Source organism: Boleophthalmus pectinirostris, unplaced genomic scaffold, assembly GCF_026225935.1.
Source record: "Boleophthalmus pectinirostris isolate CB_2022bp ecotype Guang Dong unplaced genomic scaffold, ASM2622593v1 HiC_scaffold_1, whole genome shotgun sequence".
Classification (NCBI taxonomy): Eukaryota; Metazoa; Chordata; class Actinopteri; order Gobiiformes; family Gobiidae; genus Boleophthalmus; species Boleophthalmus pectinirostris.
Genome location: NW_026570970.1, coordinates 23,689,392 through 23,706,323, shown reverse-complemented (window position 1 = coordinate 23,706,323; position 16,932 = coordinate 23,689,392). Strand labels below are relative to the sequence as shown.

The 16,932-nt window shown below is 39.1% G+C and overlaps 1 protein-coding gene across 1 annotated transcript in view; it reads right to left on the bottom strand.

The window, feature by feature from the left end:
* Positions 1 to 710: 710 nt before the first annotated feature.
* LOC110156208 (receptor tyrosine-protein kinase erbB-4-like) overlaps positions 711 to 16,932 on the bottom strand; it is a 259,988-nt gene continuing 243,766 nt past the window's right edge. Inside the window, exons 22-29 of the mRNA XM_055148800.1 lie at positions 10,256 to 10,411; positions 8,317 to 8,392; positions 7,442 to 7,588; positions 5,886 to 5,983; positions 5,414 to 5,578; positions 1,728 to 1,959; positions 1,550 to 1,660; positions 711 to 1,462 (exon numbers count right to left, since the gene is read on the bottom strand). Coding sequence (XP_055004775.1) covers positions 795 to 1,462; positions 1,550 to 1,660; positions 1,728 to 1,959; positions 5,414 to 5,578; positions 5,886 to 5,983; positions 7,442 to 7,588; positions 8,317 to 8,392; positions 10,256 to 10,411 — 1,653 coding nt within the window. The 3' untranslated portion in view covers positions 711 to 794. The remainder of the gene's footprint in view (positions 1,463 to 1,549; positions 1,661 to 1,727; positions 1,960 to 5,413; positions 5,579 to 5,885; positions 5,984 to 7,441; positions 7,589 to 8,316; positions 8,393 to 10,255; positions 10,412 to 16,932) is intronic.

Sequence of the window (16,932 nt, the reverse complement as noted above, 5' to 3'; positions counted from 1 at the left end):
TTGTGACATTTACTTTCCTGCTGACCCCCTCACAACCATGGACTGAAGGGCCATCATCCACACACTGTCTCCAACACAAGGTCAGAGCAACCCCCCCTCCACAAGAGATTTCATAGAGCAGCAGCAGCAGCAGCAGCCTTGTCTGGCAGTGTGTATGTATGTGCAAAATGAATGTAAGGTTACTGTTAGAGCTGGCGGTGTGTTAACATGTGTGATGTGCTGAGCCTGAAAAATGCATTACTGAAGCAGTAACGTGGTAAAGTCAAAGGGGAAGGCATGCAGAACATATACGCTTCATAAGCAGGTTTGCTGGTGAGACACAAAGCGATGTGCAAATGAACCACGCACAAGCACATATTGCTATATGGGCAGATCATGTCAGGTGAGTTGAATGCGCTAAAGAAGAAACAAAATGATTATAATAAAATGTCATTCACAGTCTGTGTACAGTAACCAATCAAGGTCATGCACTGACCTCCCACTGCACATCTTCCTAGAAACCCTTATTGGTGTGTTCATGTGACACATACAGCAGAGGAGTCGAGCAGACTTCTTAGAGAAGTCTCCCATGAGCTATTTTATGAAATGGTTAAATGGAGTCTGTGTCAAAAGACTGTTAGAAATCGTTATTCAAATTCTGGTGAAAAAGCCAGAACTTCAAATGGAAATCAAAGAGTTGTGATCAGACATGACACAAGTGTTCAGCGGGTGAGCTCTCCCACGTTGAGAAAGTCTGTGGAAATGAGTGGACAGTCTGAGCCAATCACCTCCAGCCTGTGTGTGCTACAGTGGGACTACACCACAGTGTTCCTCTGTCTGTAAGGGGGTGGGGGCAGCACATTGCCCGCCTTCATGGCTGCCTCCGAGAGGTACTCCTGGTTCTCTGCCACAGCGGGGCGAATGCGTCCATTCTGCCGGTAAAAGAAGCGTGTACTGCAGTCCTGCAGGTACTCGGGGTTGTGCACTGAGGATTTGGGGGGGAGACTGTGCTGCCAGTATTCAGGATTGTCAAAAGTGGCCTTCTTGGCTTTTTTATCAAACATGATGGTGCTGGTGGTGCCTGAGTGCAGAGTGTGTCCTGAATGGGAGGGGTGCAGCGTGTGGGAAGGGTAGGAGGAGTGGGGCAGGTGACCGGGGGGCAGTACATATCCACTGGATGACACTGTGTGGCTGGATGTGGATGGGACCACTGTTTGAGAAACTGTTTTTGGAGCAGAGGCTCCTGCCACAGAGATGCCCCCTGCCAGGCCGTTCTTGTCCCCAGGGTTCAGAAAGGTGTTCAGATACAGGGGTTCGTTCACATACTCCTCTTCTGTGGAGGGGGGCTGGCTCTTTGGGACAGTTCCTCCAACCACACCCACCATGTGCAGCGCGTGGCAGCCCGCGCCATCCATCACAGCATGGGCCTCTCCATTCCTCCGGCGAGTCACAAAGGGGTTTTCCTCCACAGGATTCACGTAGTCTGAATGACAGAAAAAAAGACCGATCTAACAGCACTACTTACTATAAATGTTTTTCAGTGGATATACTTGTATCTGCTACTGCATACCTGTGCTGTTCTTGTCTCTGGCTGCGGCATGCTCCTTCTCTGCTTTGGCCACTCGTTCTGCTAACAGAACCGTGGGGTCTGCACTGTAGCGCTGTGCACTGCCATCATCTCCTTCACATAAAATCAAAACAAATGAATATTTTCATTTCCAAATTTAAATAACATCCCATGCACATACCTGGAGCTGCAGAGCTAACAGTCAGCATGCTGGCCCTGGGAGAGGCCTGTTTCCTCAGTGTACCGTTACAGCGGGGATCCTCCTGGCTCCGGCTGAAGCCCCCCTGCACCACTGAGCCAAGCTCCTGCCCCGGCACACATCCCCCTGCAGAGGGCGCTCCAGGCACCACTCTGGGCAGAGAGGTCAGCATGCCCTCCATACTGAAGCTGGGGTCCTGGTATGTAAACTGGCCCTAAAGGCACACAGTCAAGACAAAGTCATGATCAGACCATAACCATTAAAGGAGCCATTGTGTGGTCACAGCAGTGACCCAGCCATGAGGGATTTCCTCTCAGTCACTCAAGATATCTCTCCATGGCTGTCACATTTCTGACAAGGTTCCATTGTATTACTCTGTTCACATTTTATCACACTTAACTTCATTTATTCGTCACCCTGGTTTATGTCAAAATTTTGAGTTTTTGTCATTGATGGGATTGACAGACATTTTGAAACTAGGAACTAGTTTGACTATTCCAATTTTCCAGAGGAGAATCAGCTGGTTAGTGGTGTTATTTATCAGCTCCTTTCAAATACAGCAGGCTGGGGAGACACATAGCAGTAGCAAACAATGTTGTGACAGCATGACTGCCAAGGACGATTTAATTAAAAGAGTTTTAATTAAAAGGCTTGGCGTGGCAGTGGTCTTTGAGCAGCAGTATCAGCGCGGGCCTGCTGTGTGCATTTGTGCTTTTGCTTCTAACTCCAAAGTGTTTGAAGAAGCAGGCTGGGCGCTTTATTCTGCTGTCTCTCTTTTATTTATCCACAGAGGTGTGTTTTCACTTGTACACTGGCCCATGCAGCGCCGGCCGTCCTGTGGTCATACTAATCAGAACACACAGTCATTGTTATTTCAGGAAGAGGCTCCTGTCAGGACGGCACAGTGGTCCATATGCAGACTACCAGGTACCAGACCCTCCTGTGTCCACAGATATTTTTACTTTCAAAAAAACACATTCACAAATCCTAATATATTTAGTTTTCTCTACTGGGACTCATACTGGGCTTTGCTTCCAGAAAATCAAATCTTTTACTTATTAGCTATTTGCCACCTGGTATTGAGTAATTTGAGTTAATGAGTTAAACTCCACATGCAAGTGTAGTTTTAACACACCATCATTATAACTAGGAAATCAACTACATTTTTTTCCCCCTTCGATTGCAGTTTCTATTTTTTTCCTTTCTTACTCAAAGATTAAGTTTATGGGCATAAACAAGACATACTTTAAAGCAGTGCCATTTAAAAACTCAAGTCTTGACTATATATTTACTCCAGGTCCAAACCATATTACAGATAGAAGAACAGCTGTAGAGCTCTTGATTAAAATAACCAAAATGATTCACAATGTGAAAACTTTGAAACTTGATTTGATTAAAATTAGATGACATGCTATAATAAGAAGCAACATGTTATCCTATAATCTTTAAGATTTCTTTCATAAAACTGAAAAACAAAACAAAACAAAAAAAACATATTTTGACCTTACTTTATTCTTGTGTGTGGTTGGTTTGATTACAGCTACTTGTGCCATTGTTTCTACTCCTCTATCACAAATCTCAGCTGATATTAGTCCTCACCCATCCCTGTCCGATTACACGGATCCATTTAACACTGAAAGAAAAACTATTATGAGTAAAATGTTAAAACAAAACGTGTTGAGAGAGAAAACACAGGTGGATATTGGATGAGAAAATGTTGGAGCTGCTTGGGTTTGTATGAGATTTGGATCCAAAGAAAAACATTTGAAGTATCCTGGCCGGAAAATCTCACAGTTGTAAAAAGGCAATTACCAGGGTTTTACACAGAGAAAGAGCCTGAAAACAGTGTGTGCATGGACAGGATAAGAATTGAAGTTGTGAGCATTCTTAGATCTCAATCTTTTTTTCCGTGAAGACTAGAGCTGTGGCACATGCAGCGCAAACTCATTGGTACATCACTTAAGAGGCTATCTCTGTGATGACTGTGACTGCACAGACTTAGATCATCCTGCTCCCATCATGTCTCAGTGCGCCCTACCCGCTGAGCCTCTCTCATACAATCTCTAATAAAAAAAAAAGTGATCGAAAGTTGGAACTACATGGGTTCGAAAAATATATATCCAAAAATGCTACACCAAATAATGACTCTTTGAGAAGTCGGTTTATGTAAAAAAAAATTTTTTAGCAAGTCTCTTAGGTCAGCAGAAGTACCGATGAAGAAATGTATTGGCTAAAAAAGTTGTTTCTAACGAGTTAGTGCAACTTTATTAGAACAAAGCTAAAATTAACTTCTTATTTGGGGGTTATGTGATGGTTAAACCCTGATTATTTTTCATGGAAAGGTCAGTAAGACGCCATAGAAGTTTTTTTAATTTATTTTTTTTATGGTGTGAACAAAACTCTTGAAATATCTATGTAATAAATTGCCATTACCCTGAGATAGTTCAATAGTTTGTTCATAGTGTCAAGCTGTTTAGATGCAGAGTAGCTGTGAAATTTGTTTATTATTTTTTTCATTTGTTAAAAAATGACAAAAATATACAGTAAAAAAAAATAGCATAATTTTGCAAATACTTTTTGTAAATGGGACCCAAAGCAATTAAATACAAAAATACATAATACAAATTACCTATATACTGTACTATATATAATTAATTATTAAAACACCTTATGTATTACTACAAGAGACCCAGAGACAAAATATTTACATTCAACTCTCTTAGGGGTTTACAGGCAGGTCAACAAGTTATTAAACAATTGTTTAAAAGCCATCAGTTGAACAGGGTTTTAGTTCAGTGCATTTTTCTAGAAGCTCTAGTTTTAGTGTGCCTCTTGCCTTTTTTCAAACTGTTCAAAATACAGTCATAAAAGATGTGATGGGTTTTCATTGTACTCTTGGTACATGAATCCACTGGTGACATTATCGCAGACTGCTGCTGTGTTCTTAGACCAATCCTTCATAAATTTGTATGTGCACCAATTGGATGTGCCTGAAAGAATTAATTAATGTAAGAAACGTCTAAAAAAAGCTAATCAGTTTTGGCAGTCGATAAATGTAAAAAATGTAACTATGGTTCTATGAATCCTGGATGAAACAGAACTAAGATCTCCATCTTTATACAAAGGGGGAAAAAAGAACTACAGAGATCTACTCCTGAAGCCTATATATGGACAACTAAGACCCTTGGGTGGGATGGAGAAAACAGCACAACGTCAACCACTATCAATTATTTAATGGATTAATTGACAATGGATAGGCATGTTAGGTTATAGATGACTAGGCCTGTCACAATAATGCATTTTAAAGTGTGATATACTATTATTGCAGAAGAAAATATAGATGATGCACGATAATTTTGAAACCAAACCATAAAGCGGAACTATCCCCAAAAAAGTATTCTAAAAGTACAAAATTGTCAAAAAAAAGAACTGCAAAAAAGAGATAACACAATGCAGAACTTATATAGATAGTTTGTATGTCTAATGAGTCATAAAAGTTCATAATTCAAACCTTGACAGCTTAAATCTCATTGTAGTACCTAAAAGTAACCAAAAATGCCCCACTAATATAAATAAAATGTACCCAGGATAAATATGTTATATATTGAATGAAGAGTTAATATAGTATTTATCATGACAGTCCTAGAGATGACTGCGGTAAAACATACCTTGTTGGGCTCCATGCGGGGGCGGGGCGGGTAGGCCAGAGGCGGGTATCCATGTGGGAGCAGATACTCTTCAGCGTCCATCAGCTCCTCCAGCTCTTCCTCCTCCAACAGATTCTGGAACAACTTACTGTCTGTGGGGCCAGGCAGCTTCATCCGGTCATCGCCCTGGAGACAGTGGGCCAGGGGTGGTTCAGTAAGTATTAATATAAGAATTATCTTTGAACAGAAATTGGGTGTTAAAGGACAGATTAGCAATGTTAAATATGGGTGGAAAATAATAAAAATATGTTATTGAGGTTTGGTTTTGGTTAGTAAGGGTAAAATTCAGCTGATTGGTTGTCATACTGAAAGGTTAAGTGTTAAAAAAGTAGTGTAGTTATCAATGAATAATATAGTAAATGGTGTGTCAACTTACTATCAGCACAAAAAATATGTATTTTATTTAAAAGGATTATATTTGAATAAAACTTACCTGAATGACCAGGTATCTCTGAGGGTCCCGGGCCATTCGTGTGAACTCTGCTGCCAACTCTTTGAACTTCGGCCGACTGTCTGCGTCAATCATCCAACCTGAATACACACAGAGAAAAATGTGAAATGATCAATAATGATTGTAAATGTAAAATCTGTTCCTTAAAAGTGCACTGTGTAACTTTCAGAGTGGAAGGTCCATCACCATGGAGATGATAGAATGATATCTTTTTCCATGGAAATAAGCATCAAGCCAATTTATGAGTCTGACTTGTGGAGAGGTAGGCCTGCTTACTGTAGAATGCATTTTTCTAGGTATTGTTTTGTAGCAAAAAAAATAAAATAAAAAATCTCCCAAGCATATCACCACGGGCACAAGCAGGTGCCAGGACTCTTAACAGAAAAGTTCCATAGTGGAGCTTTAAGTAACTCTACGGAGTTTCTTCTGGTAATGGGCCCACCACCTGCTTGTGCTTTTGAGTAATCCTGCATATCTTTCATTCGGGGCTTGAATGCTGCACATTTGTGTTTTTACCATCCCCTATACCCATTGCTGTTTCTTTTATTCAGCTGTTTTAGATCAAGATTGTAATTTCCAGTGAACAAAATATACAATAATAATCTACATATGCTACAATAAAACCACAACAACTTCTTTAATAGATGGACCACCCTGAGCCAGTTCATTATTAGAATCACTAAATAACAGTTTCAGGATTGTGTTTGCCAATTTTCTGCAGTTAAGTAATACAAACAACGACCTGATGTCTGTAATTCTCAGATCTGCGGGCCTTGGGGTGTTGTAATGACTCCCATTTCCAGTTTGAAGATAAATACTGTTTTTATCAGTGGAGTGGCCATATGGAGAGAAGGGCCTTTCTGCCAGTTTTTCTGAGAACAACACGGACCAGCGCCAAAGCCATCACATGACGAGCAGCAAGAGCCTTTCGACATGTCCTCGGAATGATATAATAATGTAGAGAGATGGCAGAGAAGTGGCTTTACACAGACCTATAGGATCCATATATAACTACCACCTCTGATCTGAGCACTTGTCCAATCATGACTTATCAAATAAAAAGAACACTATTGATTTTCCTAGTATTTATTACATTTTAAAATGTAATAAATACTAGGTAGGCACCGTAGACTGTATATATAAATAAACATAACTAAGCACCCTTCTGTCTGTAACTGCTGCAGTGAGCCTCATCATTTTAATCTTAAAATGTCTGTTAAATGATCCTAATGTTTTTATATCGCTATTTTGTCCGTAAATAAATTCCTGTTCCTAAAATGGAACTCTGCTCCAAATTCACTCCTATAACCGCTAGCCTTAGTCCACTTCTTTATACAATCTATGGTAGGTACTTTCAGTGCCATACTATGGAATATTTCTGATAAAGCAACAACATCTCCATGGAGACAAATAGGATAAAAACTTGCTTAAAAAAAGCCAAAATTCAGCTTTGTAGTTAAGTTGAAAGTCAAGTCAGTTAAATTTATTATACTTTTGGTTGTTTCTCTGCCTGAATATTGTCATTGGTTGATACTCACATTTGACCATGACCATGTATACGTCTATGGTGCAGATTGGTGGCTGTGGGAGACGCTCTCCCTTCTCTAACAAGTCGGGGATGTCTCTGGTGGAAATACCATCGTAAGGCTTTCCTCCAAAGGTCATCAGCTCCCAGATGGTCACGCCTAAAGACAGACACAAAAGTCATTGTACAACAAGAGAGGTAGAAGGGTACAGGTCTGTGATAAGAGTCAAATGAAACACAGTGAAGTGAAATGAATACATTAAGTTCACTAGAAAGACTTTAGGAGATCAGAAAAGATCAGACAATTTATGGAGGAAATAATACAGTGAAATATATAACAGGAGACAAGAGTCAAGGAGGCACAGGAGTACAGACCAAGTGAAGTTTTCAAATTTGCAAGTCATCTCTCCTGACGCACATCTTAATTGTTTTAATTATAATGAGTTAATAATTGACATGTAATGTAGAGAGTCTCTGCATCAGGACTACTGGGACCACAACTGAGAAATGCATGCAGTGAACTATGGGCAAGGTCAGTACACTTAATTCAAGGCTTTTGTTTATTTTAAACTTTATTAATCCAGGTAGATTGATTGAAAACAAAGCTTATTTACAACAACGACCTGGTCAAAAACATTAAGCTATCATTGATCATTTTAGCTCGTCATATCAATATTCAGACAAAGCTCTATTTTCTCTGACATTTTCTCAATGTCTGAAAAAATGAAAATAATTTTAACCCAAGATGAATAGCACAATTCAAGAAAAACAGGGGAAAAAGTAAAGAGGCACTGTGAGATTAATTTGGAATAAAAATATGTATAAATAAATATATAATATATTAGACTGTTGTTGTAGTTGTTTTTTTAATAATAAAAATGTACTCACCATAACTCCAAACATCACTCTGATGTGTGAACTTTCGATAATGAATACATTCAAGAGCCATCCATTTGATTGGCATCTGAGAAAGAAAAAACAGTAAGTACCATTAAATACATTGTGTAGACCATACAATAGACAGATAAAGACTATAATCAAAAGATATTGAGGTGAAAGACAGTCATTTCATCACAAAGCACCAGATTAGATCATTCCAGTGGTGACACATTGCACACTAGGAGTTTTTATTGTGTTGAACAGTTTCCTGCTGTGGAATTGGCTTAAATCTGTGATTAGATTTGAAGGCCTGTCTTATTGATTACAGCGCTGTAGGAGGAGGGAGGGGCCAGGTGGAGGTTAGCGCCTGTTTGTGTCTGAAAGAACAGCGGATAATAGCACACTGCTTATAGTGCGGACATGATGGACAGATGAGAGGAAGACAGACAGGAAGAGAGAAAAAAAGACTTGAAAACCAATACAAAGGATGGATAAAGATTAAGAGAGGCCAGAGACTCCCAAGGACAGATTTGTTTACTTCATTTATATTGTTCTGAGAGCTTCGTCCCCCAAAGTAAATATAACGGTCCAATAGAGCAGAAGAGGAGCCCAGAGAACGCGTTTAGTCGGGTTTACTGATGGACCCAGTCCCTCCCACAGGGTCAAAATGATGAGGCTTAGTCTCTGCTTTCATATCATGCAAATAACACTCATGTTTGGGTATCATTAGTGAGATGCAAACAAAAAAGGACGTACTAATTTAGTTAGTTTAAACAAATACTCAAAACTGAAAAATGTGGTTTGCATCTACATATGTGATTAGTAGTAGATGGTTAGAGACATTTTAAAGTTTTAACCATGTTAAAGTTTTTTCCTCTCACCATTTACTCACCCACAGTTGTCTTTGGAGTGAGTCGTGCATGTCTGAACAATCTTTAATTACTTACATTCAAGATGGAATTTTTCTGACCAAATCTTGTTTTCTGGGAGCAGGATTCAGCAGTTTTGCACAGTAATTTTGGTACAAATGAAAAAACATCTGCAACTCTTCTCTTTAATGATAAACAATGTGGGGGAGTTTCTTGGCCTTTGCGGTTTTCAATAGTCCTAAATAGACAATGTACCATGCATTTTTAACTAAACTACCCTAAAAATTTTAATTGGTTACAGCAAGTTTACGGCAACATCAGCTCCTACTGGGCACTGCAGTTTCCTAACACAGACTTGTTTTCCTTTAGTAAGTCATTTTAGATGAACATTGGACTTTAAAACACCCAAATTATGATCCACGGGTGTCATGGATTACTAACAAAGATTGCACAAAGAAGTGGATTAAGCGAGTGTGACATCACCCATAGCGTTCCGTTCCAGTGAAATGAAGCTACAGGGACGATTTTAGAGCCAATGTCCATATCAGGACTAAATAAGAAAATTAAAACCCCAGAATCACGTAGAGCGGATTAATACGAACATTTTAAGAGCAAAATGACGAGGCTCACTCCAGCAGTTACAGAGAGTGGAGACAGTATTCCAATGTAAGTCAACTGGAGATAGGGTTAGAAGGAGCTGGCAGTGCCCCTTTGCTATGTTATGTCCATTTATATATACAGTTTATGATTATAACACTATAGCAGACACAAGCACAATAGGTCTTCTTTAATGTTTTAGTAAGTTGTGATACATTTTTCTTGAATAAAAGTTTTTATATGAGTGTAACGGAGGGTTTGCCTAGAGGCTGTTGATGAAAATAACATGAAACATTGTCTTAATAATAACAAGATTTAAATATTTCACTATAATTGGTTTGAAAGAACAGAGATTTGGTATTTAGATTAGAGGTTATTTCTGATGTGAGCAAAGTCCAAGGGGAGATGGGTTTTAATATAGTCTGAAGTGCATCTGTATTGGCCTCATGAACGGTGCAGGGTTAGCAGTTGGCAGTGTTTACCTTGCCCCCATCCGCGTTGTACTCCTTCTCATTGACATCGAGCAGGCGCGCCAGGCCAAAGTCTGTGATCTTGATGTGGTTCGGGGTCTTCACCAACACGTTCCTGGCAGCGAGATCTCTGTGGACCAACCTGCGCTCCTCCAGGTACATCATCCCCTATAACACACAGTACAACACCTTATATTGGCAATAACACAAAGCAACATGACAGTGTCATTAATTCCCTAAAGAGCATGTGACTACTTTCTATTTATTATTAAATTTACCACTGACAATCATATACAGAACAGAAATAAATAATTAAAACTCACACAGGTCTGATATTAAGCCATGTTATAATGTTGTTACCAAAACATACCTGGAGTTGTGTTTTGTTTCAAGTGAATGAAACAAAACAAAACTCCAGGTATTTTTGTGATGAGGAAACAACATTACATATCATATTGGCCCTTTAAATTATGTTGCTGATCTAATAAAAAAAAAATTTGATCATGCGGACCTGATTTTTGTCCCATGAGAGTGTATGCAGATTTTAGACCCCACAATATGATACGTATAAACTGATAATACGGAAATCCTATCCAAAAAACAATCCAGATCTGATTATTTTTAAGTAATACTAATAAATTTCATCTCATGCTTGGAAAAGACATTGCTAAAATAACCTAGATACATATGTTACCACTTATATAATCTCCATTGTGAAGGATACGGGTAAGCTCATGTTTCTGCATGACAGTCTTCACAAGCACTACTGCCAACTGCTCTAATCACCCCATTAGATCATTATAATTATTTGTCTCATCATCATTATCACTACAGTGTTATTTTTATAGTGCAGTATGCCATCAATCACCTATTTGAGCGTGGAAAATCCTGGTTTATTACGAAATGCTCAGTGAAGTAAAAATAGAGAAGTTCATTAGGGTTAACCCACAGGCACAGTTCTATTGAAAACAGAATAAGAAAAATATAATCTGCTCCGATCTCACCCGATTCTTACAATTTTCTGAAACACAAGTCTGTTTGTACAAAGAACATGATAACTGTCTTGAGAACCTAAGCTTTAATTAAAGGTGCACTGTGTAACTTTTGTGGTGGAGGGTGCACCAACTGCTTGTTTTCATGTAGATGTCTTTGTTTTGCCTGGAATTTTCAACAGTATGGCTTCAAATGTATCTATTGGCAAGAAACAAAAGTGACGCTTCAAAGCCAAGTTATGGGTCAGATCTGTGAAGAGGCACCTGCACTGACAATGAGAATGCAAGGTATTTTTGAGCACTAAAAATACCTGTAATTTACTTGCTCTATGGAGATAATTAGGTGGCTTTTATTTTTCAGACATTTCCTTAGATTGCACAATGAGACATGTAGCAATTTGTGATGGAAAATTCTTGCATTCAAAAGCAAACCTTCAAAACAGTAAAAATGCTTTGTATCCGTGATTTAGAACCTCGTTTACAGCAAAATGATCCAATTTCTCCTACCATCAGAATCGTGGGGTGATGCACAAAGCAAACTAAGCAAATGTGTTACATAAGTTGAGCTTATAATGACAGATAATACAAAACAGTTTCAAATAAAAATCACTTTAATTTAACTGAATGCATACTGAAATGAAAAACAAAACCACTGGTTGGCAAGTGAACTGACTGGCTGCCTCTTGAGTTACGCACATGTCTGGTGTCCTCATTGCGCATGGACCTATTCACGGTGAACCCAATGAAAAACCGAGACAGCTAAAAAGAGATGAGCAATAACAGGAGGCACTGAGTTTGAAGTAGCAACAGAACATGAAAACAAGGTCTTCTGTGAAGCCAGAGCAAATTGGATTTATCTGGAATGGGCTGAAATGAACGGAGGAGTGCGCAGAGGAGAAGGGGGGAGGCGATATGGGAGGAGGAGGTGGAGGGGGTGTAGCGGGGGCTGCCTAAGAGGTGAGATTACATCGCTAAGGCTATAATCACACTGCCTCATTTGGCTGGTTCCCAAAGGAGAACATGTGGAATCTGAACACACCTGCGTACCCCCCTTTTACCCTCTCTCTGTCTCTCTTCCTCTCTCTCTTGCCTCATCTCCACTAAACTCTCAACATAAACCAGCAGATATAACCAGATATAAAAGGGAAACATGTAATCAGTGCTGGAAGAAGTATTCAATTTTGATAGTAGAAATACAGATACTGGAGTAAAGAAAGTAAAAGTATCACATAAACAAATCTACTTAAGTACTAAGTATTAATGTACCTGTTTAAAAATGTACTTAAATAGTAAAAAGTAAAAGTTTTGCGCACAGATTTTAAGGTCTAATAATGCTTCAAATTTGTGCTGAATATTGCTCAAAATTGTTTGTTTGTTTTTTGGTAGCTTTTGTTTGTTCAAACTATGAACATATTAAGCAGCAGGTCTCAAACCCAAACAAAAAACAAACAAACAACCCCCCCCCCAAAAAAAAAACAGTCTACTTGAAAAATTAAGTGCAGTAGGAAGCACAAATACCTGCTCTCAAATGAAGAAGTAAAAGTATCCACTTTAAATGTAAAGTGCTCTTCTTTTCTTTGTACCTCAGTGTAGTACTTTACAATTTTTACAATGCTACATTTCACCACTGAATATATATAAATTTTTGTATATGTAATTCTTAGAAATGGGAGATACAAGATCTCGCTACAAGATGAGGAAATATATTTTGAGTTACATGTCATGATAAGACAGTTAGTTTTGAGAAGCAGTGCTATAATGACACCAAAATATTAAATAAAATAAATAAAAAAATCTGTAAAAATCTTGTGTCTTTTCTTGTGAGAATTGTCTCATTCTAACCTAGTAATTCTCAAGTGAAAATAACTGCACTTGTGTGGAACAACCTCCAAAAGCAGGCAGAGATGTTCGTCTTTCCTCATTTAGCCTCCCCTCATTCACAGTCACACGGCCTTGCTCAGGTCTGCACATTCATTCACTCTGAGGTCGAGAGGAGGCTACACAGGGTTTTTAGTTTCTCTGTTCAAAAGGCTGTTATGTGTGAGGGTCCCGTTCTATCATTAAAACATATCTGTCTGTGGTGAATAAGCAGGAGATTTGTCAATACTTCACAGTACTAATAGTAAAACTAGTCTCAAAATTAAAAAGAAATTTGAGCAGATATCAGTACAGGAAGAAATACAGAACATTGGAAGTGCAGTTGTGCAAGGAGTACCCATAATGTGTCAATATTCACCGGGTCAAGCTATAAAATTTGCCCTAGCATGGACATTCTTATATGACCATGGGTTTTAGAGTGACGGGAAATTAGCACAGTTGCCACAGCAATTAAAAGACCTACATTACAATATTTCCTAATCTATGTTATAATGTTGTTTCCTCATCACAAACACAGAGTTGTGTTTTGTTTCATTCACACATGTTTAACACACAAACCCTGCATATTTAGACTAAGGCTATGTTCAGACTGCAGCCTGAAGTGACCCAAATCAAATTTTTTCACCCCATATGACCTGTATCTGATCTTTTAATGACAGTCCGAGCGACACAGATCTGATTTTTCCAAATGCGACCCAGGCCACTTGGATATGTGCTCCGATACATATCCGAGCTTTTGACATGCGACTTCAGTCTGAATGGCCAGGTCGCATTCATCAAGTAGGCACTCCACCACCGCCCCACAAAACGCCATGGCCAAAAACCTCATCCTTCTCCTTCTGCTTGTCCTCCTTAAAACAAATAAGGTCTACATGTTCTGACTCCGGTATGACAGCAACTTTAAAATCTCCAGGTGCTCAACGCCAGTGTCCATTTTTAGGCGAGTTCCGTAAACACTGAGCATGCTCTTTGTGTGTGTGACGTCGTCATGTCCACCAATGCGCATGCAGGACACTGTTGTGGCGTTTAAAGTTCACACTGGAGATCACATACAACTCGCATTTCATTGGAAATGTGAACAACATTGCAAAAAAATTGGATTTCATTAAAAAAAAAATCTGAATGAAGTGTTAAGCCCAGCAGTCTGAACACAGCCTAAATTCTTCTCTCAAACTGAAAACACTCTGTTCCACATTGTGATGTCATGTGGTAATATAGGAAGTACTCCACTGTGTTTTTAAACTCCATAAACCTTCACTAGGATCATTTAGATAATTTCAGTCCTGGAATGACCAATCTCTCTTGAACAAAAGCTGTTGTAGCTGTTGACATGAAAACGATTAGATCATGACATAAAATGATTACCGCTGCCATACCAATTCACAATTCAAAACATATGGTCAAGACATCTTATTTAAACAGGAAGCTGTCCAAACCATCAAACCAATGCAAACCAACAAGTGGCACTGGTATCAGATTTGGTTTTATAGGCTTCATTGACATGCAAAAAGCAGCACTAAAAGCATAATGGAACAATATGAATGCTACTTGCCAACAGTGCTCATGTGTGATTTGCTAATGTGCTAATGGCCACGCACTAAATGACTGTGGGGCTCTGTTAAATCCAAATCTCTGTGCGCTTGATGCATGGACTCTGCCAGTTTAGTGACAGATTCTTATTTGTACATATATCGAGGCTGGTAATCTCCTCAATTTTCAAGACAATTAAGCAGTGGAAGGAAAATGGATGACTTGGCAACTGCTGAACGTTAATATGCCAGCATGAGATTGAGATGGGGAGGAGATGGAATTGTGAGTCGCAAATAAACTTTTTTTTTCTACTTGTTTGAGCTAATTTACAGACCTCCCGAGTGGACCCGATGAGAACAGCTCCTGTAATTGCAGTAAACGTGGTTGTGGTGGTCAGAGGGGAGCTGCCGGAGATGGAAGCGGTGTGGGGTGAAGCTGGGAAAATGCACAGATTTATGACGGTATTGTCAACAGGTTTAATCCAGGACTCAATCAGGACCAAAGCAGGACCAAAGCAGGATTTAAGCAGCTAAACTAGGACAGAACGCTACTCCACTTACACATGCAGTCTAAAGTAGGAAACTATTCCATTTCCAATACCTTGATTAAAGTAACAATATACATAAACTAGAGGCCCATTGCTAACATTATTGCCATCAATACTTTGTGCACCACTCTCTTCCATTTTATAAAGAAGTTTAAATGTTTAACTCTGGGCAGATACATGAATTATGACACTTAGACTACGTTTACACTGAAACAAATCACTGTATCACCATATCACTGTATCACCGTATCGGACAAGATCTGCGACCAGACATGTCGTTTCCTATCCACACAGCTCTGAGCATATTTGTTTATGTTTTACAGAAATGAAACTTAAAAAACGCATGGTTAATTTGCATAAACTAAGCACTCAAAAAACAGCTCGCTACTGTGCGTTGATGAGGTTCAGCTTCTGTCAGACTAAAGGACAGCACTCAGTGGAATGTGTGTGTTCTTTCTGTGACAGAGGGGTGCCTGCCAGTAGTGAGTCTGTTCTGTGCTTCTATCGCGTTGGAGATGATTCATGTTAAACTTTTCAGAGATTAGACATCTACAGGTCATACACACAGACCGTATATATGAATGGACATATATTCTAGCTTCTTGGCGTTTTGGCAGTGAATTAATTTGCGGCGCATAGACCTACATCAGCGTATCAGCGCTGTCAGGCGGATCAGATCCGTACTTAAATGAATTCGTGGGAGCTGGCGGCACCAGATCGTTTTGTCTCTGGAGCAGTTTTCCATTGGATTATTGTGGACGAACACTGCATCCACAACAAAAATGACTCGAATACGTACTTGTGTGGACAGGGCCTTAGTTTGTGCTTTAGTACTTTATTGTACTGTTACTGTTTGTTTCCTCTTGCTGTATTTAAGAATATGAATTGGTGTCAAGATGATGCTCTGATAAACAAAAAAAGTGTAGGCATAATAAGCTCCAGCTTCAGCCTACATCTTTTCAATCTGTGTATGTTAAACATGACTGTGGAATAATGTCAGAAAATACAGTACCTGTGACCGAAATAAATTAATCAGTAATCACATAATCAAATGCATGATGCTGTTCAGAAATTTTCACTTGGTCTGCTACAATAAAAAAAATATATACTGTATGATACCATATTTTGAGCGGCCCTATGCCATTTCAGTACACTGCTTATCTATACTTCAACATTAGAGGTGCACTATGCAATTTTTCTTTTAGGGGGTCCGCCACTTGTCTCTATGTAGATGTTATTTCTCTGCCTGGAAGATTTTAATAAGTAGTAAATCTGTCTATCTTGCATTAATTGTTCTTGATTTTATCAGCCAGCTAATGGGACCTCCATTGAGAAAGTTACATAGTCTAACTTTAAGATTTGAATAGACAAATTTAGTCACAGGTAGACATCTATAAGGATTTTCATATTTAATTTTTCATTAGGGAAGTAAGCAGTGAGGTGTAATGTGTATCCAATAGAAAGCAAGGCCGAGTGTAATTACAGTCAATGGGAGTTATTCTGTTCTGAACACTGACTCCTCCTTCGTTACTCTGGACTTTTCCCTTTCATTTTATTTTACACCAGAATCGGTTTCTCAAAGCGAGCTGCCAGGGTTTGAGTGGGGCACAGGTTGTTTATGCAGACTATTTTCTGTTATCTATGGTGAATAATGGCGCTCTCATTGGTGGGCTTTCGTGACACTAGCGCGGCATCTGCTTGACATAGCGCATGTTTAATGTATGTAGTGGATATAAAAAAAG